Raw genomic sequence first — 27,926 nt, forward strand, 5'->3', positions numbered from 1 at the left:
TTTGATTATACAGTTTTAAATTCACATACTCGAGTTCAATATCTTGGATACGAAAAACACAAACACACACACCAACCGAGTGATTTATTATTGGCTTATCCACACGTACATCTGGAGTGAACACATCTGGGACGGATGGGAAAGAGGCCCACGGATTCGATTCATTTGCTATGTCACAAGACAACTGTTGTTATTTGTGCGTCTGCTGCGTTGGACTCTTTCTCTTAAACATGTTGCTTCTTCTGATTTGGGCTGTACTTTGGCGATTTCATCAGATCTGCTCTCTTTCAGCCTGACTCCAGATGAAAATAACTATAACCTGTGCCAACTTGCATTCTGATCTGTCTCTGGGACTTTTCCAGCCACGAAATGATGCGAAGCTAAAACAAAGCAAACAACAGAAATGGAGACGCTGGCATCAAAAAATTGATTGTCACCAGCGTGAGGCCTTTAATGTCAATTTTGAGTGATGTCATTATCACCACAGTAAGCCGCAGTACTTATTTTTTCAAACGAAAGGGCAATCAGATTTCAATTTGCAGGCAGGAAAACACATTTTAATGCCATCTGTAAACATAACAGGCCCGAAACAGTCTCGGCTGAGGATGTAATGATGCTCGGTGCAAATGGGTCATCTCTCGACACAGATAAACTAGCAGGTAGACCTTTTTGGGAGGACTAATAATGGATTGGATTTATATAGCGCTTTTCAAGGCACCCAAAGCGCTTTACAATGCCACTATTCATTCACTCTCACATTCACACACTGGTGGAGGCAGCTACGGTTGTAGCCACAGCTGCCCTGGGGCAGACTGACAGAAGCGAGGCTGCCATATCGCGCCATCGGCCCCTCTGGCCAACACCAGTAGGCAAGTAGGGTAAAGTGTCTTGCCCAAGGACACAACGACCAGGACAGAGAGCCCGGGGATCGAACCGGCGACCTTCTGGTTACAGATACGCTTCCCAACCCCCTGAGCCACGGTCGCCCAGCAACTAGAAGATTGGCAGATACATAAATCAGAGAGTCAGAAAGGTGGATAGGGACAGAGCTATGACAGATTAAGTTTGTCCGCTCTGCTGTTCATAATGTTGGTGACACGGATGAAGATAAATATACAGTAAGAGAGGCAGACACTCAGTAACCAGATCTCTCTGCGAGAGAGACAGAAGCAACCGCTCAAAGACATCCAGAGTTTCACCGCTGCTTTATTATCATCCTTTCTCCTCACATTTCTGTCCATTTACTTCTCAAAATCTAATCACGCACGGGCAAACGGCCATACCTAAAGCCTCACGCGCACCCGCTTACATACACACAACCACGCGAGTGCACAGATGTCATGCACAAACACGCACGTGCCACACAGGCGCGCCTGCACAGACTCCAAAGTCCATAGGGTCACATTTCGTTCATTTAGTCACATGTGTGCAAACACGCCCGTACAAGAACTCTTATCCTGCTGCTCTCACCTCCGGTGGTTGCTAAGCAACAGCACATATCCACAGATTGTTTACGGAGCCTTGCAATATAGTTCATCTCTAAAGGGAGGCGAGGCAGGGACCGATGACACAATCCCCTCAGATGAAAAGAATAAGCTGGTCCATCCCTTCGCAGGCAAGTGGGCAGTAATGCAATGAGTCCTCTTGCTCCCCACTGGGCGACGTGAAGCGACAGATGACAGAAATGTTTTGTGATTTAATAGCGTGTCGCTGAAGCGAATGCACCCGTCTGAGATCTCTGGTGCTGAGAGGCGAGGCATGTGACATCGTGTGCCATGCATCGTTATTGTTTTCATTAACTCTGAGGGCAAAACTGATAAAAACACACGTGAACTTTTCCCTTTCGGTGCCAATGCGATGTAGAAATAATAAAGGCTGTGCTGTTTGAGCTCTTGAAAAGATGACACATGGACACAGCCTCAAGTATCAGAGGTCAATTTTTTCCAGTATACTACACATGAAAAGGCCTCTAAGTTCGGCAGTTACAGACTGCTGACAAATTAAAGGGAAAAACCTGAACCCTTGACCCCTTCATTGACACACTGGCTTTGTAAGGCTATACGGCACGTATCAGCATCCCTTAAAGGGAAGGGTTACTGAAAATCAATGCAAAGTTGTTTTGGGTGATCGCCTTTATCTATTTGCTCATTTGATGCTGAACACTGCAGGCTCTGTTTAATTTTACAAAAGTCTGTTGCTCTGGGAGAACAAGCAGAATAAATCAGACCCGTGCGCCAGACCCGACGGAAAGGTTTGGTGATGTTTCCACTCACATGACTGTGTTGATTCCTGAAAGCTGCTGGAACATCTGAAGACCACAGCCCACCACCAGGGCTCGTCGTGTTGGGGGGTAGGTCAGCATCCGCCAGATCACCGGGCCGTCTGAGAGACACAAGCAAAGGTACAGAAATGAGTTTTGCACGCAGCACAAGATAAGATAACTGCTATGAGGAAAACAAGGCTGAGACAGTATCTCAAGGGCGACATGTGAAAAAGAAACCAGGCGTGAAAGTGCAGTTCCTCAAATGGCCACTGGCTGGCTCCATCACCAGAGATTTCTGTGTTAAATTGCCCAAATTTACAGTCATCAACTGTATGTTTTCCTTTACTACATCCATGAAATTTCTCTGAGGTCTTCCTTTTTTCCTCTTCCTGCCTGACATCTTCAACATCCTTTGTTTGTATATCCACCATCCCTGCTCCGCACATATCCAAACACCTCAGCCTTGCCTCTCCAACTTGGTCCCCGAACCTCACAGCCTGAAGTGTTCCTCTGATGTAATCATTCGTAATCCTGTCAATTCTGTCTTAACACCTTTAACTCTCCTGTGTTTTTGTCAGTACCACCATCTTCAAACCTTCTTGTAACCCTTCCCTTTGACTCTTGCTATTATCTTCTGTCACAAATCACCCCTGATTTATGAACATGGCATGAGGTGCTAGAAATACAGGACCACCTGCCTTCATAAGTGCTTTAATTCTTCTTGGCACAGATTCAACAAGGCACTAGGCAAGGCAAATTTATTTGTATAGCACAATTCAACAACAAGGTTATTCAAAGTGCTTTACAGAGACATTAGAAACAAAAACAAATAAAAAGCATGATTTAAAATTGATTAAAACAAGCAAACAAACAAACTAACTAAACACACACATTTCACACCTGTTCGCTAATTGTTCACTAGAACAATTTCGCAAATATTTTGGTCCATATCGGTCATTTGGTCATTGTTAAGTTCAGGAAACCAGTTTTAGAAGATGTGACATGGTGTGTTATCCTGCTGGAAGCAGCCATCAAAAGATGGTACACTGTGGACATAAAGGGATGGGCCTCAGCAACAATACGTGGGTAAGCTGTGGAGACGATGCTCAGTTGTTATTAAGGAACACAAAGTGTGCCAACATATATTCCCTACAATATTACAACAACACTTCTGCCCATTGATACATTAGATGATCGGTCCATGGTGGGTGTATTCGGGTTGTTAACGTCAAATGCTGACCCTACTTTGTGAAAGTGGCAACAGAAATTGAGACTCATGAGAGAAAGCCAATCTTCTGTTGTCCAATTTTGGGGAATCCATGCAAATCGTCGCCTCAGCTCCCTGCTCTTAGCTGGCAAGAGTAACACCCAGTGTGGTCTTCTGCTGCTGTAGCCCATCTACTTCAAGGTTCAATGTGTTTTTGTGTTTCAGAGATGCTCTTCTGCAAACCTTTGTTGTAATGAGTCCTTTTGAGCTGCCTTTTGAACTACTTTAACCATACTCCCCTAACCTTTGGAATCAACGAGGGAATTTTTTCACCCAGAGAATCTGTGCTCACTGGATATTTTCTCTTTTTCAGATTATTCTCTGTTTGGTTGCATAGATTAGCATTTTCTGAATTACTCAAACCAACAATCACGCCACGTTCAAAGTCACTCGAATCACCCTCCGTTCCACAATTCTGGTGCTCAATTCAAAATTTAGCAGGTTGTCTGGACCTAAATTCGCTGGGTTGCTGCCATGTGATCGGCTAATTAGATATTTGCATTAGTCAGCAGTTGAACAGTAAGTAACAGTACGTTAGCTGGCTGCTGCTGCTGCTTTAATATTTAACACATATAGATGAGAGTGTTGTCAACCACACAGCTTTAAAAAATGTCAAACCGTTCTCATTAACACGAGTGGAACAACGTTCAGCTTAACCATGATCTAATTAAAAAATGCCACCAAATATTTTCAAACCGCACACAGGAAACTCAGTGGGTTTGTCACCATTAGTTCTCCATAACAGATTTCTGATTTAGTGTTTAAGTTAGCATCATGAGTCACACTCTCCTCAAGCTGGAAGGCATAGCGGAAGCAACCATGTGACCAAGCGAAGATCTCTTACACAAGATGCTGAGGTTTTGTTTGTTCCAGTGATGCCGTCCTGTTGCTCTTGAATGTTTTGGAAAAACATGCAAATTTGCCTTATTTTCTTAGTGCCATTTTCCTCTTTCAGATGGCGGATATCTCACTGTGGGATGGAGCAAATATCTGAATTTGGCTTTGGCCACACAGAGTCCTACTTGGCTCATCTTCGGAGCCAGACTGCGATTTCCAACGCACGCAGACTAGTGATTCCTTCGGGAGGAGAAGTCTTAATAGGATGAGAGAATGGCTGGACAGGCATGGGGCTCTGGGATGAAGAGGGAGACATCCAGAGTGCTAACAGATCAGACAAACAAGTCTGAACACACACACACACAGGTAATATCAGGATACACAAGTGACTGTGCAAACACGGGCAGAAAATACAAACGTATCACAAACAAGGATGCATGAGCCTGCACATATGAGCTGATGCGCACAGACTGAGTATTTTGGAGCAGCTGTGTGTGGGAGGACTTTGGACCAGTGAACATCTCCTTTTGCTGTTTGACAAGCAGATCAGACTCTGTAAAGGAGGCTCCCGCTGACACACAAACACACTTAAGCCTACCTTTTAATGGGTGCCTGTCAGCCCTCGTTGGAGGATATTATCATCAACTTTGAGTCTTTTCAAACCTGAGATGCCGCGAGAGGCTTTTTAACTTTCATCTGTTTTTCCACATTTTCACAGAAGACTTTTTTATGGAGGTTTGTTTTTTAGATAGAAAACTCGCATCACTTCAGTTTTAGGTGATTGGCTTTTGCTTTGCTTTGTTAAACACAGCTTCAGCTTTGGCAATAACACCAGCTCAGCTCCATCTCTACCCAGCTTCCTTTAAAAACCCCATGATTATGACAATCTTATGCTAATGATAACTTGGACCTGTAAGCAAGTAATAATTATAACACATTATATCCAAGTATATCGAATGTTCACCAACACTGACATGAGAGCTTCAACCCTAATTTCATATAGCAAGTCTGTATATGCATAAGGTAAGGAGGGAGCTTGTACCTTAGTAATAAAAGCACTGTTATATGCTTAATATATGTCAATATGGGATTGACATATACAATATGGGATTGTTCAGACTTTGAAGTTTTAACAAAATCATACTTTCATACACAGTCTCCTATTATCAGAGGCTAAACATTAATGAAATAATTAACTGTCAGGCAGTTTCATAATATTGAGGATTGTTTTCTAGTTATTTAATGACAAACGAATCAGACAAATCAGATACTGTAGAAGGTTTGGACTTGATTTCAAGTGTTAAACTTGTGCAAGTGACCGAGGCCTGCGTTAGACTGAAAAACTAAAATAACTAAAATAACCATAGATTGTTAATTTGGAGTGGCCAAAGACTGATTTCTTTTCTTGGTTATGAAAAACCACAATATCACATTTATGGAAAGAAATGAAAAGTGTTTTCTACAAGATGCAAATCACTGGTTAGACTCAAGAATAGGAAGGTTAGATTAGACCTCATCAAAAAAACATCTAAGAAGAAAAAGAAAATTCTGGACAGAGGGAACCAAAGTTTTACCAGAATGACAGGAACCATAAAGTGAAGAAGGAAAGGAGCAACTTCTGATCCAGATCACATCACATCATTTGCCAGACATGGAGGAGGCATTTACACATATGACTTCTGAAGTGTACAAAGGTATACTCTCTGCTTAAATTAAGCGAAATGTTGCAAAACTGATTAGTCAGTGGTGTACAGCACCAATGGATAGCTCAAGGCATAATCCAAAGGCAACCCAAGAAATTCTCCAAGCAAAAACATGGGATTTTCTTCAATTCCCAAGTCCGTCACTGGAGCATATTTTTTCGACTATTAAATAAAATACTGAAGAGAGACGCACAAATAAGCGGCACCTGAAGGTGTCTGCAATAAATTAGAACATCTCAAGGTAAGAAAACGATTCAGACAGTCATTGTCAGCAAAGGATTTTTAACCAGGTATTAAAAACAGTCCTTATATTTGTTTGTCCAGTTACTTTTGAGCCTCTGAAACTGGACTTTGAATAAAAATGTCTGCATTAAAATCCACAAATATAAGGTCTGACTATGCTGATCCTAAATAACCAAAATACAAAGAAATTGTGTAAAAGCAGAATGCAATCATTTCCAAAACTTTCATGAATAAATATGAGCACATTTGGAATTTGAAGGCAGAAATATACTTCAAATAAGTTGGGATGGGGTCACAAAAGACTGGAAAACTAAGTTCCTTTTCCAACTATATCTCATGTAGGTGGATATAACTTGTAGAGGAACAGCTTCTTGGAAGTCACGATGGGCAGAGGTTCACCAATCTGCAAAAAAAACCCAATATCTACAAGTTGTGGAATTATTTCAGGTTAATAAATAGATGGATAATGTTCCTCAACATAAAATTGTGACTTTAAATAGCAAGTTATTTAGAGTACATAATATCATCAAACGATTCTGAGAATCTGAAGAAATCTCTGTGCACATTGGGAAAGGCTTAAAATCAGTACTGGACATCCATGATGTTTGTGCCCTGCAGCGCTGCATTAATCAACTGAAAACATCTGGGGCATAATGAAACAAGAAAATACGACAAAGACTGTTGAGATGCGAGAATACTACCATATTTTTCAGACTATAAGGTGCACTTAAGATCCTTTCATTTTCTCCAAAATTGACAGCGTGCCCCAATAATCCGGTGTGCCTTATGTATGAACTCTGGTTGTGTTTACTGACCTCGAACCGATTTTATGTGCGTATGCGTACATGGTGCTCAAAAATCTGTCTAAATGTTTTAGTTCGTCTTTATCTGACTGTTTTGCTTCGCTTAATGCGCCTTATGGTCCCAAAAATATGGTATATCAGACAAGAATGGGACAACATGGGAACTGAAGAAGCTTCTTGGATGAGAGGTGAAACATCTTCAACAAACTTACAGAAGTCCAGTCAACCTGCATGACTGGGAATTTACACAATGGGTCAACATTCCTCTCCAAAAGGACAATGTGAGCCAATATTAGACTTTAACACAAAAGATATGGTTATTATTGAAACACAGGGCCACTAATGAGAATTACTAGACCAGCTGATTTCTGGGAAATATAGGATTCCAGAAGTTTTGCATATTGACTTTTACTAGAGATTTAAAAAAGAAAAATCAGGCAATCTCAGTCGCTGTTGCCCAGATTTAAACTGTTTTGTAATCATGTGCTCATGGGTCCACTTTTGTGATCATAAAATTCTAAATTGCTGGACTCATTAGCAAATGTGTTCAGGTTATGTAAAACATTTCTTTACTGTAGCTTCCTTTTACTCGGCTCACACAGCCACTATATGTTTCTCTAAGCAGCCCTGTTATTGTTTTTTAAGTCAATGTTTAAAGGAAGTTCTCCACAGAGAAAATAAAGAGAAAGCAATGTGTTTATGGTCCAAGCCACGTCCATGGCACAAGTTGATTTTTTGATCCCCGCTGAGCAGACCATGGGACTCTTATCTGATTAGCCGACAGGGAAATCACAAATGAACTATCGAGAGGTTTGAAACCTAACGGCCGAATGGAGGCGAGATAAAACACACGTTCACGTGCAATCAATTAAAGAAACGTTGTGTATTTTTCCTGGCTGGTTTTTCCCCACAGAATACCACGAGATCAAGCAAACAGTGTAAGAAAAGGGTTATGCACAGACTCTCAGACAAACTCGCAAAACACACAGCTTCATTTCCTCAGCTGAACACCACCCAGCTGTAATTTAATCAGATGAGATATTGAAAAAGAGGGATGGCAATGAAAAACAAGCCAGCGGGCTACCAGTGAGCCACAAGCGCAGTGATTGCGTCTCATAATACTGCCGTAATTGCACGTTCGTTTTCCACACTGAACCTTTCCAGTTACATCTGCATCACTTGAATTCGATCTATCCACAACAATTTAGCCTAAAAAAATGAAATACAGTTCATGTTGTCTTGTGATCAAGCCATACAGAAGTTCAGTTGAGTTGTGGATCATAGCTGAGAGCATGAAGCAAGCAAATATACACGATGGGATAAGAGTTCCTAGTAGAAAGAGGCACTTAGAAACATCCTTAGACACACAGACACTCACACCAAGCTCAACAGGGGAACACAACTATCCACACAAGCTGTGATTATACTTCCAGCATCACTACCTGCACAGATCTCCTTTGATTGCTCATCTTATCGGGTTTCAATTCAGTAAATAGCTCCACTCTACCACTATAATCCGATTTGTTTGTGCAGTGAAGTAGGGAAGCCTGGGATGTGTGTTTAATGTCTCCAACTACTTCTTTGCATAATCTTTGATATTCTTTGAAGGAATGTCCAATTAGTGTTTTCCCTTGGCTACTTGCTTTTTGGGAAAACATTGCTAGTCCAGTCAGATGTTTCTTTTTATTCATACTTCAAACTCGTGCCATACTCAGCTCCATGAAATATGCAGCAGGAAGAGGAAAAATACAAGGAGAGGAATAAAGACTTTGTTGGAAGCTTGCTTTCCAGGAAACTGGAATGCTTCCACTGACGGGACTTATAATTACAGATTTCCACATTGATTTGTAAATCTGTGAAATCCTTTCAGTCTGTGGGTCAGTGCATGGTCAATACACCACAAAGGGATACACTGGGACTGAGCAATGCCCAATCAAGAAAACAAAGAGGCTCGATGGAAGCGCATAAAAATGCAGGTTCAGACTTTTAAAAGGAATGGTCTTGCATTTAAGTTAGACAGGAATAGCTACTCCTATCCCATCCAATCACCACGCTTTGGGGAAGTAAGTGGCAGGAAACAGGCTACACTTCTCAGACAAGCAGGCTGCAATCAAGGACCGAGGCCTTGGCAGCCAATCTGTAGCCCTTCTACATCAACCCCCATCCCCCCTCTAATTATTTTTTCCACATACTTCCCCTCTCCTCATACTTTTTCTCCTCTCCTCTGCTTCCTTATGTAAGTAGGATCATGACATCTCACATGTCACAATAAGAATCCTGAACAGAAAGTCAAAACTAGTAGAGAATAAATAACATCATCTGAAGCACGGTGTAGCCTCTAAGGTTCTTGATCATTAAAGCAACTTTAGGATTTTCACGCACAAAAGAATTTAACTTTTTGGAAAAATAAAGTTTTTCTCTGAAAGTTGATTAAACTTTTAAAACCTTCAACAAGAATCTAGGGGAAGCTTGGCTAGATTAGCATCACCACTGGAAACATTTGGGGAAAGAAAATAAAGAAGAGTCAAAAGAAACCCTTCAGCCATGCTACGGGTGCCAACCTCTGAAACTTTCCTGGTGGCATCACATGATTGGAACCACAAAAACAACAACAAGCTAATCCGAGCAGCAGACCAGAATAAATAGCTGTTCATAAGAAATGTTAGATAAATCTTTTTATGTTTTGTGTGTCCATCCATCCATCCATCCATCCATTATCCTTTGCAGGGTCGCGGGGGTGCTGGAGCCTATCCCAGCTGTCATAGGGCGAGAGGCGGGGTACACCCTGGACAGGTCGCCAGTCTGTCGCAGGGCCAACACACAGGGACAGACAACCATTCACACTCACATTCACTCGCACATTCACACCTAGTGGTAATTTGGATTTTTTCCAATTAACCTATCCCCACAGTAACACCTCAAAATCCAAAATACAGGGGACTTTCATGCCCTTCTCATTTTTTTTTCTTTGTAGTACACTGTATGCATGACTCTTTACATTTAGCTTATGGCAGGAAAGTAAATGAACTTGTTAAAGTCCTGAGTCTGGTGCCCCAGTGTCCATGTTTTTGAGTATGGTTAATATTTCTAGCTTTTGTATCAGTTATGGTTGTTGTTGGACTGTGTTTTCTTGGGTTAAAAGGATATTCTAAGTTGGATTAGTTTCTCTGATTGGCTTATGTTTTTCTTGTACTTTTGGTCTTCATGTTAGGTTATTTAGTTTCTTGCTGTTAGTGATTATGTTTTACCTCCCTCAGTGTCTAGCCTTGTCTTGCGTTTTGAGAGTCTTGTCTCTGTTTAATTTCTCCAGTCACAGTGTAAAGCTTGCGTGTCTTGTCCGTGTCTATGTATTTGTCATGCTTCCTGTTTTATTTTGATAGTCCTTGTCCTGTGTGCAGTGCATTTAGTTTTGCTTCCGTTCTATCTCGTTATGTCAGATTCGTCCCAGCTGTGTTTCCACCTGTTCCCCATCCTCTCGTTATTCTGCCTGTGTGTCGTGTGTACTTCCATGTTTCCCAGTCATGTCAAGTCTCTTCCAGTCACCTACAACCAGTCAGGAGTTTCTTACTTGTAGTTCATGTTTGGTTTGTTTCTTTAGTATTCATATATTTTGTTTTTAGTTTGTTTTTGGCCAACATTAAAGCTTCTGCCTTTAGTTAAGCATCCTGTCTCCGAGTCCTGCGTTTGGGTCCTAACCTAGCCTGCCACACAGCTCACCATAACAGAACTATTTCTTTAACTACGTAAAATCATGGTGAAAGTTGCAAATGGTGGTGCTTTAAATTCAAGCTTTATTAGCATATAATAGTACAGTCACAGATACAATCAATTCACTATAAACAAAAAAAAAAAATAAGCAAAAATTGTGATTTTGTAAGATGCTGTTGTTTATAATGCAGGATTACAGTTGAAACTGTGAAATGAAAAATGCCAGTAATTTACTGTAATTTAACAGGGACAAGTTTTGCAGTACAGGAAACTCTTCTAAGATGCTAAATCACAAAAAAATAATTTTCATGCATTTTTTATAGCCCTATACTGTCATGGTCCTGGGTCAGTGACCCAGTGTTTTTGGTTGTTGTACTTTTACTTTTGATAGTTTTATGTATTATGACTGTTGTGCTTTGGTTTCCCGGGTTTAGCTGTGTTCCCTCTGGTTGGTGTCATCCCTGCCTGTGTATCCCCTTTTGTGTAGTTAGGTCTCTGTGTTTAGTAAGCGTTTCTTAGTCTGTGTCTTTGCGTGTATGTGTTCCTGTTTTACTTTGAAGGTCCCTGCCTGATGTCAGTGCGTTCTGTTTACGTTCCCCTGCCTCGTCAGCTGTGATGTCTTCCAGGTGTGTTCCCCTCCTGTTTCCCATCCCTTGATTCCTGGTGTGTGTATTTATAGTGTGTGTTACCTCGTCCTTGTTGCTGGTTCGTCTGTGTCTCTCCGGCCGTCATTCTGTGTATTTCCCTGTGCCTCCCTGCATCTCTGTTTCTGGTTAGTTTCTGTTAGTTTTTCCCAGTTTAGGTTTTCTTAGTTCCATGTTCACCCTCGTCATCTCTGCTGTATCCACATTTGGTTAATAAACTCACTTGCACCAGAGCTGCTGCATCTTGGGTCCTAAATAATCCACACACGGCAACCCGTGACATATACAGACAGTTTTGAAAGAACAAACCTAAATTATTATAGAAGATCTCTTCAAATTTGCTTCAATCTTCAATCGCTTTTACAGCGTACAGATTGTGTATCAGTCTCTGTCTTCTAAATCCTTTGTTATTATACTATTAAGTGAGAGTATTGGTGTCATAATCGTCAGCTCTCAAACTCCTCATAAAATGATAGATTTCAGAGTTAAGCTGGCATCCGAGTCCTTCCACTTGTTTTCATTCACACACAGACGACCTTTTGAGAACAATTTATTTATGTGCTCTGATTTTTTTACCCACAAATAATAACAACCACTTTGACATCAAGAGGAAAAATGGTATGTTGAGAGGAGGTCGAAGAAAATTAAATCTTGCAAGAAGGATGCTCTCAAGTACTGGTTAGGGAGGCGATTCCTGTGTCAGCCAGAGGTAACTTAAGTCACCTGTATCCTACATGTGCACCCCATTGTTTTAGCTGGTGGACGTAAATCCTATTCCAACAGGGCTTCAAAGTCTAAAATACTTTTTGGAAAGCAGGAATCTCATTTGGTTCATTCCGAGATAATTGAGAATCACTCAGGTCCTGTAGGGCTTGGGAGAAAGAGCATTTTAAGTGGAGCTGATGAAATCTTATCGGTAGACCAGACTCCCGTCTGCAGATGCAGGGTAGCAGCTGTGTTTACCTAAGGGCACTGAGGGGCCAGCAGTTGCCAGGAGCTGAGAACCAGACAGACAGATGGATGGATAGTATTATTTAGTATTTAGTATTTAGTATTTATTTATTTATTGTCATTGTCAAGAACAATGAAATTGCGTTTGGGGCTTCCATACAACCCAAAAAAAAAAGAAGAAAATAATAAATACCCCTTAAAACCCAAGTGTACATATTTAACCCAGTGTGACTCCAATGCAGTAAGACAATCCTTAGCAATAATGTTCGTAGAAATTCAGACAAAGACCTGAGAAACATGACAAAATACAACAATGCAACCCATTCAATATTATTGTACTGTGAGATATGATATCAGATATGATAGTTATCTATTTAAGAAAGAGGGGGGGGGGGGGCAGGAGGGGGAAGAGAATAAAGATATGATGCACCAATGCAGACCAGTTCATTGCTATTAAGAAGTTGGATATGGTTATTGTCCGTGAGAGGGGGGCAGAGAGTTCAGGAGCCTCACAGCCTGTGGATAGATGGACGGATAAATGGAGTCACACACATGAAAGAAAAATCCACAAGAGTGGCAAGGGAGCTTACACTAATTCAACATAAATATGACACCCTTGAGCACTGACAGTAGAAACTCTTCCTACTGGCAGTTTCATTCAGGATGACTGACACATAAAAAGCTTCTGCGTATACTTTATCACCACCTGGACCAAAGGAGCACTTCACATCATTTAGCGTTGCACTGTAACTTTGCCAGACTCATACGAGACAGTAATAGATTAAAAACTGATGCAGCATAACCAGAACGACCATCTCTATTCAGTGCCACTCATTCTGTGTTAAAACCTGAATCACAGCTCTGTGAAGCTGTTAGGCTAATGTTTCCTCAGGCCATGTAAGCTCATTTCTCTCGAGCTCCACTCCTACAGATGTTTCTTTTTTAAGCTCTAGCTTATGCTAAGAACCGGCTGCTTCTGGTGCCACAAAAATCTTCTGCAAACATTTTACATATGCGATAAGAGAGATGTTAGGATTCACATTTGACCTCATAGTTGTAGACAAGCATTCCATACCCAGATATCCAGAACCAAAGAAAACCTAAATAATGAGGGAAAAAACTGTACCAAAGTCATATGGAGCATCAGCGGTTCTCTATTATCCCTATGCAAAAACACACAAAGCATCGTGCAAAGGAAATTTATATATGCGAAGACACATTATATAAGGCAAAAACAGACTTAATTATAATGGGCTTGAACGTCAATATTTGGTGTTTAATCTTCAACGGAGCCTGTAATTTCATGTAATTTGTTTAACTAGCCTTCAGGAATGGTTCTCACGACTTCTTGAAGGACATTCAAAGCTCTTCTTTGGACGTTTGCTGCCTTTTCTTGTGTTCCCTGTCCAGTTGATCCCACACCACTTCAATTAGGTTGAGGTACGAGGTCTGGGGAGGCCAATCCATGACTGTCAGTGTTCCACTGAGTGATTTTCTATCCACATATGCTTTTACTGCACTTGCAGTGTGTTTGAGATCATTTTCATGTTCCAGTCAGATGCTTTGCAGACGATGGATCAAAACGTGTGTGTTCCACCTATTTTGACAAGATCCCCAACACTTACTGTTGCACCTCTCTCGACCTCATGTAAATACTGATTATTTAAACCAAAAAGTTCAAATTTGCAATTGGTTTTTGTATAAATGTGGTCTGTTTCATCCCTTGAGCCAATGTCCAGAAAAAAAAGCAATTTTCATTTTGGATATCTAACATTTATAGGTAGTGAGGATCAATATAATGTCACAAAGAGAAAACTCTGAACCAGAGGGAGCTGCTGTCACAACTGAAGCTTACAACGTTTTGAAAGCTTCAGAGTCTCGGTGCAAGTTCAACAAAACCTCCATCTCTCCGGTTTGAAACTAATCACATCAAAGAGATCAATCGATAGAGCACAGGAGGTTGCTTTCAGCTCTCTGTAACCTGTTGCTAGAGGAAGAGGTTTGCACAAAGGTGGAAACATACAGCAAAAGGCAGGAAATAAAAAAGGAAATCAAAACGGAGGCAGACAGTTTTACTTTTCCAATTTTGGTTTTGAAAATTGTTGAAAAGTCAAAGCCTTGTTATGTAACTGAGCTCATGCGAGCAGAGAGGCAGACAGCTACCTGAGGTTGAGATGAGGACAGGGACATAGAGGCGCATGCATTTTTAAACTGTCTGATTTTCCAACTGAGATTTGTATTATTCAGCAGTCAGACTGCTTTCCCCGCACACTGTGCATCATTAGATGCAAAGTGACCCAGAAGAAATTTGACGGATATTTTTTATGTTGTGATTAGAAGTAATTTCATTCCTCCAGGCAATAGCTTTGTGGGTAAAACCCGGCTATCTAGCACTTGTTGCAGGTTACAGCACAGCTGTTATTTACTGTTATTTAATGAGCTACCATTGGCAGCTTTGAACCAAAACTGGTGGGTAGTTACTCCTAAGGGACGGGAATAGAGACAAGTGTGGGTGAGCATGCATGCAAGGCAGGAGAGAGAGAGAGAGAAAAACATGAGAGTGGTCTTGATTGCCTAAGGCTGAGATTACACTCCTCTGTGCACATTGGAAATCTGGATGAGTGGCTGCTCTTATTCCACTTTGTAGTCCTTTGCAGTTGGTGCCCTTGTAGTGGAGATGCAAGTCTGCACAGTCCAAACTAAATGGACAGTATGCTGATGTCTGCATAGAGCCTGCTAAATGTGGGTCCTTTCACTGATATGGTGGATTCAGTGCTGTCATAGTGTGGCTGTAGGCGGACCCAGAATGCAGGAGGCAGATGGCAAAAACAGAAATCAAGCTCTTTAATGGTCAATTTCCAGTCCAAAAGGCACATCATGGGAAGACATATACACACTGAGGGTGTTTAAGCTGTGTTTTCAAATTGTTTTACCAGCGAGAGGACCTTATTAATAATCTGAAGACAGTTGGGACTACAGTCACCAAGAACACCATTGGTAACACACTAAGCTGTAATGGACTGAACACTCGCAGCGTCCCCTGCCATGTCCCCAATCTTAAGTTTGCCAGTAAACATGCAAATGTTTCAGAGAAGACTTGTGAGAAAGTGCAGTGCTCCAACGAACTCGAGCTCTTTGTCACCAACTTGACTCACTGCGTTTGAAGGAAGAAAAATGCGTATGACACCAAGATCACCACCCCCACAGACCAGCACAGGGGTGTGAAGATTATGCTTTAGGGCTGCCTTTCAGCTAAGGGTACAGGACAATTTCACCGCCTTGCGAGGCAATTGATGGGACCAGGTATTGCAAAATCTTGGATGAGAATCTCTATCCTTCAACAAAAATCCAAAACATATCACCAAGGCAACACAGCAATGGAAGAAGCACATTAAGGCCATGGAGTGGCCTAGACAATCTCCAGACCTCAGCCCTGTAGGGAATTTGTTGAGGGAGCTGAACTTTAAGTTGTCAAGCAGCAGCCAAGAAACCCAAGAGATTTATTGAGCTTCTATAAAGAGGAGTGGGCCAAAAACCCTCCTCAGATGCGTGCAGACCTGGTGATCATATTACTGCTGTGCCTCCCAACAAGGGTTTCTCCAACAAGTAGTAAGTCGTGCTGTGCTTTACGATCCTTGTCTCACTCAGTGACATTCAAATCACTTTATAAAAATGTAAGTAATGTGTTTTCCCCAGATTTTTGGTTCCATCTCTCCATTAAAATGAAAGACTGTTTAATTCTTTGTAAGTGAGCAAACTTACAAGTTCAGCAGGGGACCAAATAATCATTTCTCTCACTGTATCTCAGGCTAGCACACAGTCCTTTAATTTCTTTGTGTGCACATGTCAGTAACTCCAGTTTTTTGTTAATAGTGGCTGAAATCAGAACTGGTGTTTTGTTGGTTCCCTGCATGGTGGATGAGTGTTTTGGCAGCTTAATCATCCGTATCGTGCTGTGCTGTTCGTTGCACTTCTGTTAGATCTGTGCGTTGTGCACAGTTTAGCATTTTGATTTGCCGTTTTATTTCTAAATTAATAGAGAAATGGAAGCTCGAGCACTCACATATGTGGAAAGCATAACTGCATTGTAAGGAGTAACAGAATTACACACCGACAGACTCACAGACTACTATCCACGCACACTTTCAATTTCATAGCTTATTATTTAGGACTGTAGAGTTACACTTTCTGTCAACACGCACGTATATTTGCATTTTTTAAAATTACATTTGAACTACTTGCACAAACATCATGTTCTTATCACGGCTTGTAGGGATCTGCTTCTACAGTCTAAATCCCTAAAGAAATTTCACAATTATATTTTTAATATAAGTAATAACGCCTGCCTGCCTGTCTCCCCCTCCCACCCCCAAAAATTCTGTTTTAAAGACTGTGAAAGAATTTCGTTAATAACCGCCTATCCACATAGGACTTATGACAGGAGCAGAGAGGGATTCATGACAGCCACTGCACAACTCACCCTGCTCAATTATGAATAAGCTGCATAGGACCTACAGGGGAACAGAGGAGAGCAGGGGGCTCAAAAAGGAGCTTTTTTGTCCTCAATTTGTCAGTGCTGCTTTACCCTGTTTGTTATTCTGCTACATGGTGAACAAAGACTGTGTCTGGGCTGACACATGTTGTGAGCCCTTAAAAGTTTGAGTGCAGTATTTTAGGGAGGTTTTAAGGGGTTAGTACAAACCAGACAATGAATGCAGCTTTTTAAGTATCTGCATTAAGTGATTGAATCCAATAACGGAGCCAGACAACTCCAATCAGAGAGGAAATGAGCCTCAGAGTGATACAAACTAGGGAATCTTCTGTGCACAGGTGTGCAGATAAGCATGCATCCCGTATTACATCATAAAACACATTTTTCTGTCTCACGTACAGCTGATGCACATGCACAGTGGTGTCAAACTCATTACAGTTCACGGGCAAAACACAGCTCAATTTGATCTCAAGTTTAACGGATAAGCACCAACATTGCAAAATGGCATTAAAAAAAAAGCCTGATATGTCATAAGGTTACAAATATATAATCAGTATGTCTCACTTATTTCCCATTCAATCAGATTACAGTTATTGCAATTTGGAAGCCACACTCAAACAATATTGATTTACTTATTTATGGCAATATAAGGCAGCCTTATGTTTGAAACCTCTGCTCTGTGAACTTTGGGATATGGTGTAAAGCTAGATAGAAGAACTCGATAAAGCCAGTTATTATATATCCTGCATGAATCTTGTATTGTGCTAGGTTCTTGTTTGTGATGCTGCAAGTGTGTTCCTGACTCATTACCATTCAGTCTCTCTGTGTCATTTCTATCCCAGCTGAGTCGAGTAAACACACTGGCTGCCAGGGCCCGGCTGGCAGTACTTTTTCCCATCTTTTCACCAGGAATGAAATACCAAAATTTCATTCCTAATCTTTATTCTCCACATCATGTCCATGTCAGCAGAATCCATCATTTTTATGCTTTTCATTCACTGTCTGTGTAACCAGACTGTGTAAGACATTTCAAGTGACAGGTTATTTACATGACTCAATCTGAGGTCCACCGGGTCAGTGGCCATACTACAAAACTCTTTTCATAGTATGAGACAAAGTTTCTACCAAGTTGTCACGCTGTTCCAGTTTGAGGCAGCAGACTGTCAAATTTAAGTCCAGCTAGGCTGTTAGAGAGATTTCCTGTCAATCATCTATCTTGAGACCAACTAGTGGCACATCCATCTAGTGTCCAGTGTTGAGAAGCAGCTCAATTTGTAGTGTCAAAAAATGTCCCAGTGGATGTGCACCAAGGTTTTTGATCTGCTTACTGTAACTTGTTGTAAAAATAAGGAGTACTGATCAATGCTATTTAAAAGGCTACCATCCGGTATATGTAGATGGCACCAGGCAAGATATGTAGCAATAGCTCACATGATCGTGCTGCTTTATTCTACTTGAGTCAACAGTCGATCACTAAACAAATGACACATGTTTTGGATGCAGACAGTGGGTCCAATCTGTGCACCGATCTGTGGAGAACATGAGTAATAACAAACATGACTCACAAAAGCAGAGTGATTGGTGACAGCGGCGTTTCTAAGAGACTCATTGGTAAAAGACACGCATTGCACAAGGTGCGGAGATGACCTTCGTATCTGCTGAGCAAAGTGACACCTGACCTAAATCTGATCTGGCTGTGTTTCTATTGGACAGAAGATTAGAGTTCAGGAGAAGAAAGGAAAGCTAAGTGAGGGCAAAGATGAGAAATGGGAAGCAGGTGAAAGGAAAAGACAGGAGTGAAGTGAAAGCAAGGAATGGTAAAAAGGAAAGGGATTTACGTGAGATAGGGAGGGCGTGAGTAAGGTAAACATGACACAGGAGAGGGAAAATAAAAAAATAAAAAGAAAGGAAGACAAAGGAAGCAAATGAAAAATGAAGAAAACAAATAAGAAAAAAGACAGGAAATTAAAAAAAGGGAAAAGAAGAGAGATTTATATGAGATAAAAAAGGATGAGAGTAAGGTAAAGAGGACGTGGGACAGGAATGGAAAAGGAAATAAAATGAAAGGAAAAGGAAATAAAAGTAATACAGCAATAAAAGAGAAGAAAGGAAAAGATATTAAATGAAGGTAAAAAAGACGAGTAAAAAAGAAAAGTGAATAACTGACAAGACAAGGAAACAAAAGAGGAGAAGGAAAGAAAACAAGGGAACAGAAGGGAAAAGCATTGGAAAAGGAAGTAATGGAAAGGATTACAGAAAATGAGAGGAAAAGGGATAAGAAAAAGGAAGAAAGGAAGGACAATAAAGGAAAGAAACTGACATGAAGAAAAAGGAGGAAAGGAAAGGAAAGGAAAAACGCAGCTGTCATAGAGCTGGAAGTTCAAGACAGGTGATATGTGAGCTACAGTGGGGAAAATGGAGCTGTTGTCATTGGAAACTCATGTTAAGCAGCTGCCATCCATATGTAATCCACAGTTATTTTTACTCAGATGGCATCTTAATGTGCTGCTTAACTTCTCATTAATTCATTTTGTGTGTGACTGCAGAAACAGCACACGGTAGGGAACGTCTAAACAGGCATCCGCTATGACTCCAGGTAACAAATAATAACCATGCCAGTCTTGTAAAACTTGCACTTTTTCCTCGCGTTAAACTGAGGAGAACTTTAGAATGGGAACAGTGACATTCAAAAAGCTTCATGACTGACACGGCTGCTCTCACAAGTGCAGCAGGATCTCGCGTCTGCTTCAAAACGTTCGCTGGGAGGCAACGAGAGTTTAGTGGTAAGGAACTTCTCACACTTGATCTCGTCAAAATCTCTTTTAAATGATGCCTCCTCTCAGCATGACTCATTCTCACCTCTCAACTGAGCAGCCTTGAGACAAACTGAGTGGTTAACAATTGCACTGCGCAGCGGAGAGGCGGCGGTTCACAATGTGCCAAACTATATTTGCTCAAAAACAAAGCCTCTAAAGCACGATTTAGTAAACAAACTGCTGTCTGATTGATCCATTCACGCAAAGCAAATCCACGCGACGGTCAGTGGAAAACGACGGACACGACAGACGAGGAGCAAAAAGCTCAACGTGAGCCCAATTTGTTTTAAGGGGGAAGAGATGCAAGCTCTATCAGCGAGATAGAAGCTAAATGAAATAAACTTCTTATCATAACTTTTAATGTGTTGCCTCGGTGACTTGAGAGCGCCCAAGGCATTCAAATGCGGAAGAGGGAAACAAATGCGTGTTGAGGAGACAGCGAGATCTTAAAAAGATTTGTCTCCTGGAGGCAAACGGCAACAACTGTGCTGCTCTGATGAAAACATCTATTAGCACTGAGTCCCTCGACGTTTCAGGAGAAAGACGGATGTGTGTACATGTTCATTTGTGTGGACCAAAATCAGTTTGTTATCAGAACAACGAAGAGATTCTAAGGACGTTTTAAAAGGTAATATCTATTCGGTTCAACTTCATTCATTGTGTCTAGCTGAATCCTTGCTCTTGGTGACATTATTGGTCCTCAGTAACACTGTGAGGATTACCATTTAGACTCATTTTTGACCAGGATTTAAACTTCAATGCACACGTTAAACAACAATGTCTGCAGTCAGAGTACTGACAGAGACTCTTCATAGGCTCATTGTTAAATCCAGTTGAATTTAAAATCCTTCTCCTCACATACAAGGTCTTGAATAATCAGGTGCTATCATACCATAGACATATCATGCCACAGTTTCATATGATCCCATGGAGCACTTTGCTCACAGATAGCAGGTTTAATTGTCTTTCCTAGAGTTTTTCATGCCTCTTTTTGACAAGTACCTACACAGCTCGACTCTGTGTTTAGGGTTGTCCATTATGCGGCAGCACCTGGCACTCGTTACTTTTTTAACAGCTGCACAGCCGGGGTTGTAAGTGTGACACAAGTCAATGGTGTCACTCAACGACACATGAGAGCGACTCCTTCACGAAAATCAAAACTTTTTTAAAAACCTGACAATGAAAGAACTCGCTGCATTAAAACCAACACCGTGGTCCCTGACAAAAAGCCATAGACAGAGCAGCAGGTATACCATCACCTCGACATCTTCCGTTGTTGTGTTGCGTTTGTGTCACATACAAATGAGTGGACCTTTGACCACATTGCTATAACAACCCTATGCACGTTGAGGTGGTACTTAATTGTAATGGAAATGACAGAAACCAAGGAGATTAGAGTTGAGTTGAGCAGGTACTTGACTTAATGGCATTTTCCATGCAAACTACGGGCTAGAGATCAAAGCAGTCATGAGTCTGGTTCTGTAGGAGGTCCTTTTATACTATAAAAGGGTTCTTCCTTCCCACTCTTGCCAAGTCTTTGGAGGATTGTTTGATTGTTGCATTTTCTCTTTAATATTTTGGGGGTTTACTTTGTAGTATAAAATGTCTTAAGGTGACTGTTGTTATGAGTTATTGAGCTAATGTTATGAGCTGTTATTATTCTATGGCCCTCTTCCACATTTTATAAGCCTACCATGTCAACCATTCCCTCTTCTCTACTAAAATATATTATGTGAATTAAATCAGGCAAACATAAAATATATAAAGTATACACCACACAGCTCTCGAGCTAAAGCTATATTAGGCATGAACACACATTGAGGATGACTGGCCTGAAGCCACAGTAGTCTCAGTCATGGTGGCCTATTTCCAGATAAACCGAACAATATTCTCAGCCATAAAACACATAGCGCATTCATAACAGATGAAGACCAAACATAAGGTGACAATAATGAAAATACAACAACTTGCGTTTTAGTCTGGCCTAAATGTGTCCATAATCCAAATGGTCTCTATGATATGTTAGCTGAGTAATACTCCTGCCTGATGGCAGGTGACCTGCTGCTGCAGTTTAGGTCTTTGCAACATTGGCCGGTGATGACTACTGACTTTTAAATGATAACCCAGGAACTCTATGAGCACTTTGTGTCAGAAGTTATTATCTTGCCAATCACAAAGTCAGTAATTGCTTTTTGCCAACACACCCCGCTGATCGAACCCACATCTGAAATGGGCTGCTTTACAGAGTCGGGATTGTCACCTCAGGCAACAATCTGTGGTTTTCTGTTATGGCTTTATGTTTTTGAACTTTGTTTAGAGGTTACCATAAAATGAGGTTTGAGACATCTGAACAAGCTGCATAAACAAAGGAGAAAAAAAGAATACTATGTTGGCTTAAAGAAAAGTGGAAGTTGTGATACTTGAGGGGACTAGACAAGTACCTGTTCAAATATTGTTTTTGAATGGAGAGCACGCAGATGTAACTTGAAGCCATACAGTCGCTATTGTTTTCTTCTCTTTATAGCAAGTCTTTCATAATTAATCATTGCTAAAGAGCTTGATACAGTCACTTAACTCTTGAGTTCAGTGAATTTATTAAAATTCAGCTGACATAGATGATCTCAGAGAATGTCTAAGTCCTCCAGAAAAATGAGACAGAAAACTGTGGGAAAATATATGTTTGGTGGACCTTTCAACCACATACTGTATGTTCCAACTCCAATTCCAAAAAAGTTGGTATGCTGTGTAGAATGATTTGGAAATTTGCTATACCCTATTTTATTCACAATAAAAAATAGAGGACTGACGTCCCATTCTTGAGTGATAGAGAATAATGTTTTTTATTTCATGTTCAGCACCTGTTCTTTTTTTTTTTTTTTTTGTGTCCCGTTTGGATCTTTAGCCATCAGAATTGTTGTCTTAAGGCCAAGACAGATGCCAAGCGGATTTATTTTACCAAGTGGATCATCATGGCCTTGCCATATTGGTCCATTTGATTGACCTTTATTATAATTATGAATTTATTTTATTTTCAGTTCCTACAAACGGGACAGACATGACTGGGGGATAGGACAGGGGGAAAGAATGAAAGAAAGAGAGGGAGAGAAAGAAAACCAAAGGGGAGAAGAGACGGTGAGAAGGGGGGGAAGAAAGAAAAAAAAAAAACCAAACAACAAAAAAAACAAAACACCTGGGTCACCTGTATGGAGAAAAAAAACAGAAGAGAAAGCAAACAACAAAGAGCAACATAATAAAAAAAACAGCACCATCACAATAAACTAGCTAGCAGTAGATATCAGTAGATACTAAGTAATAAACGATATTGTGCAGCACGCAAGATAGACAGCGCACAATGTGCTTTGAGGCAGCAGCCAAGAAAGCTGTAGTCCGCGTCTGTGAATACCCGTGTGTACACCTGTGTGCCTACCTGTGTGGATCAGCATGCTTGCATTCCAAAGGTTTCTCCATGTAACGATCTGCTAGGGAGTGTGGGGAGCCACAGCCCCGTCCTCCAGGGTATGAAGCAGGTATGGAGGAGATCAAAACTCCAGACATCCAGAGGCCCTCAGAACACAAGAGACCAAGGAAGACCAACAGAGGGGCAGCCGCGCCACTGTCCCAGTAAGAGCTGAGGAGAGTCCCAGATGAGGGCTCACTCAGCAGCCGCGGAGCAGAAGCCAGGGGGAGTTGCAGTGACGCGCCCGTGAGCTCCGCCGGCAGCCAGCTGTGCCTGAGTGACCGAGCCCCAGGCCGAGAGGCCGGGGGCACCCCACCTCCGAAGTGGCCCGAGCGAGCCCCAGGCTCCAGGCCCCGATAAGCGGCCGCCAAGGAGTGAGCCGGTGTGTACCTGGACGCCCATCCCCGGACACAAAGAACCACCAACGCACCGATGTCTGAGGGAGTCCGCCACTGGCAGGGGAAGTGGTGGTGGGGGGAGATAGGCCTCCAAACCTTGGAGGGCCTGAGATGTCCCCAGAGAGGTGGCGTCTGATACCCAACCTGACATATAGACACAGAAATACAGGCACACACAGACACAAACATCCATTCCCACCCTCATGCTCTCATATGCACTTACTCCACACTCAACCAACGTGGAGACAGACATAAAGAGATGCTGTACACACGATCACACTCCCCAAGCGTACTCTACGAACCGGGTCTAGGTACCCTTGCCCCTGGAGGGGGGAACTGCACCCAGACCCAGGTGGTGTCACCCTTTTCCCTGCGGTGGGGGGAGGCAGACCGCCCCGACTCCGCAGCAGCAGGGAGGCCCCACACTCCAGACCGCAGTCGGACGGCCAACTCCTCCTAGCCCCCCTGCTCCAGCAGGCCGCAGAGAACGGGGGTGAGAGAAGACTCCAAACCTCCCTCCACCCGCTCATTGTAGTGTTGATACATGTGTGTTCTAAGGTGCATTTAAAACCCAGGAGGGCATGGAGCTACCTGCCAGAGAGCAGCAGGTAAGCGCATGGTCCCTCCTGCTAGCCCTCAATGTCTACGTGTATTCAAAATTGAGAGGTGGGCAACGACGCCAGGGGTGAGGTGTACACCCTGATGACCAATCCTATATGTATGTGTAATGAGAGTGTGAGTAATGTGAATGTCTAAGTTGTGGGATAAAATTGAGGGGGGGGGGGGGTAGCCTCCTCTGCACCCTGGTTCAGCACCTGTTCAACACCCAGACTCTTCTAGAATGAAGCCATGCTGTTGTAATAGATGCACTATGTGGTTTGGCATTGCCTTGCTGAAATAGTTAAGACTTTTCCTGAAAAAGACATCGCCTGGTTGGAACATATGTCCCTTTCATTCATGGCGCCTTTCAAGATGCCAATTCCATAGGCATTAATGGCCATCAGAGATGCAGGCTTTTGAACTAAGGCGCGATAATGAACTGGATTGCCCCTCTTCTTTTTAGTTCGGAGGATGTAGCGTCAGTGTTTTCCAAAAACAATGTCACATTTCTAACTATTAGACATCAGAACAGTTTTCCATTTTGCCTCATTTTATGTTCAGTTGACGATGGCACTCTTTCTGGATCAATAACCTGCATTTAACCTGCATTTGTGGTTGGAATGTTGACCTGTGTTCGCAGAAAGTGGTTTCTGAGTTCATGTAGTGATTTCCATGACAGAATCGTGGCTGTTTTTTGGCATCTGTAGCGGTCACAAGGTAATGTGAAGGGGACCAGGCGGGAAAAAACAACCACACGAGCCTTCAGTCATTTTTCAGAGCTCTGAATATATTCTTTTATCCATGTACAGAGGTTTAACATGCTCACCATCGACACATCTAAAAATAATCTCCTTAAATAGATGCTGGTCATACCACCACCAATAAAATTTAAAAGATTTTCCCCCGACATAGCCCAGCTACAAAAAACCTATACAGTTAAATACTGCAGTTATTCTAACACACCTCACATATATCTGATTACAAACACCCAGCTAAATTATATACAAACTAACTAAATCGAATGAAACTGAAACTTCAGCCCACTCCCCCCCAGCTCTCATCTGATGGTTTAACTACAAACACTATCAGTGGATAATTGGAGAACTCCTTTCAGGTGAACATCATTAGGCTGTAATGATGTGTGCACTGCATGACTCAGGCTTTCAGGAAGTTGACCTCCAAAGACGGAGAGAGTAGTTAATGGACTTCAAAACAAAAGCATAGCAAAATCAAAACTTCCTGTGAGACATTGTGGGTGCATGCTTCACCTTAGTGAGGGACATGCTTCCCAGTATCAAATACTGATTTTCAGTCTTGTCCCTTGCACACAAATTTCTCCAGATTCTCTGAATCTTTTGATGCTATTATGTACTGTAATGTCTTAAAAATTTGACATTGTGTAACAGTATTCTGATATTGTTCCACAACTTGTAAATTTGTGAACCACTGCCCATCTTTACTTCGGAGAAACTCTGCCGCTCTAAAATGCTTCATGAGATGGTAAAGTGTTTCAGTTTAATTGTTTCATATGTTATTTCATGTGTTATAAATGCATTATCTTCTGTTGTAAATAAAACATGAGACTTTACTTATTTACATTTACATAGCATCCCGGCTTTTTTAAAGATCGGGGTTTTAAGATGCTGCTAAACGTGAAGCCAATGCATGAATCGGTTCTTTTTCTAATAGCCAGTAGTGAGCATCTCTTTGGGTTGCAAAAAGATGTCTGGCGTGAGAAAATCACCTTGCTTCTCATTGGATGTGTGACCTTTCAAGACTGCTTTCAATTAGTTTAGGGTGTTAGTTTCTAGTTCAAAGCTTTTCAACTCACTGTGATGTTTGTTTTTTTAATTATCATCCTTTTCAGAATCAGAATACTTTATTCATCCCTAAAGTTATGTGCAGAGTATGCTTTAGAGCCTGGCTACCTTGTGATCGAGTGTGTTGTTTCTTCAGTTTCTTAGTCCACCGCCTACTTGTCCAGCCTGTTTTCAAAAACTGTGATGGCCACACCCAAAAAGGCCACTAGAGGAACCCTCACTAATGAATATGTTAGGCAGTGAGATCCATCTTTCACGTAGCTTAAATTCATGGCTTCAAGTGGGTTGAAAACATTTGTTTTACTATGCAAGGGAAACCAACTGAGGGAAAAAAACCCAGCAGTCATGAATTCTGAACACTTGTCACTGCAATTATTAAAACCACCCTGCCTACGTTACCAAAAATGAGATTAATCTTTACCTCCTGCCTCCAGTTACACCACTTTCATGCCATATGCTGTATAGCAGAGTTGAGAAAGATGTTAATGACTTGAGAGTGTTTTGGCTTGTAATTAAATCTCTGGCGCCATTTTGAAATCTACTGGCACTCAGTTTAATGAGTTATTGAGATTCATGACTTCCAAAACGCACACCTGCCCTAATGCAAATGACAGGGGTCTTCCTTAGAGACATGGATACCAAGGCACACAGAGAACAAAGACGTGCTGAGTCAGAGCGGCTTTGGGAAAACAGGGAACAAAGGCCTTCTTCCCTTTACATCTGAATGTCTCATTTCCCAATTTCCCATTAAAATCTATTCAGATAATAACTTTTCAAAAGATAACTGACTGACCTAATAAACCCAGAACTATGGATGTAACGTATGAGTCATACAATCTTTGTGCTTGTTAATTTCACTGAGTGTTCCCCGGTGGTTCAGAACCCAAAACATGCTAAATCAATAGGCATGCTTTAATTGAATAAAGTACCTCTTGATGAGTCACACTTTCACTGCATCTTCAAGCTGGGACTGAAGAACAGCATCTTTTTTATATCGTCACATTAAAATAGCCTTGATTTCAATCAAATCGTGCTCTTGGATTCAACACGGTGAAAAGCTCCAGCGGTGCCATTAAAAATGTCTTTTTGTTCTTCTTACATTTTCAGTTAAGTGATGATTAATCAAGGCCAGAATGCAGCAGAACATTCAAAATGCACGTCTTCAGAGTCTCAGATGCAGATAACTCAGTGGAGATTTTTCTAGACTATTCTTGAGCTGGGGACAAAAAAATGACTACAGTATTTCTTAAAGCTTTCGGTTTAGTCTTAACAATATGGATTTTTTGGTAATTCTGAAAGATTTAAAACTCCAAGCTTGCGCTTTCGTTTTCCCTTACAGTGGCCTAAACAGTCAATTAATTGTTTTTCTGTGAAAATGCGATTACTAGAAGCCTGCATTCGCTCATCAACTCATCTCCTGAATCTGTAAGCTGCTTAATGTTTCCATGAGTCTCCTAAGAAGTTTTTAAGCTTACCTGTTCATTCTTGTGAAAATAATAGGCAATTCGCATCCTCCTCAGTGTGCGCTCAGTGTATTGACTTTTCGGGATGAAATGAAGACACCTAAAAATATCTGCTGGCAAAAGATCTTTGAAATTGTGCAGCTGAACAGCAATAAGATACTAGAGAACATGAATGGGGATGAATGGATGGGTCGTTGTGTTTTTTTGGGACTTGCAAGAATGCCTAGATAGAAAGCAATTACTGACATAAAGAGAGAGATAAGTCCCTAATCTCCCCTCTTTGCTTTCATCAGGAGCAGCTGGCCTTGCTTTTCCTCCTATACTAATGCAGCCTCTATAATAAATTCCCAGTTGGGACTTTCAGTTTCATTTCCCTGCACTCCACCCTGCTTACCAGCAAATTATTGCTGAAATGAATGGCAACATGGTCAAAAATGTGTAATTGCCATGAAAGTCTTCTA

At 41.5% G+C, this 27,926-nt stretch overlaps 1 protein-coding gene across 1 annotated transcript in view; it reads right to left on the bottom strand.

The window, feature by feature from the left end:
• Positions 1-27,926, bottom strand: part of slc2a13a (solute carrier family 2 member 13a) — a 101,519-nt gene that overhangs the window by 32,648 nt on the left and 40,945 nt on the right. Inside the window, exon 4 of the mRNA XM_004553916.4 lies at positions 2,274-2,382. Within this exon, the coding sequence (XP_004553973.1) occupies positions 2,274-2,382 (109 nt within the window). The remainder of the gene's footprint in view (positions 1-2,273; positions 2,383-27,926) is intronic.

This window comes from Maylandia zebra, linkage group LG17, assembly GCF_041146795.1.
Source record: "Maylandia zebra isolate NMK-2024a linkage group LG17, Mzebra_GT3a, whole genome shotgun sequence".
Taxonomy (NCBI): domain Eukaryota; kingdom Metazoa; phylum Chordata; class Actinopteri; order Cichliformes; family Cichlidae; genus Maylandia; species Maylandia zebra.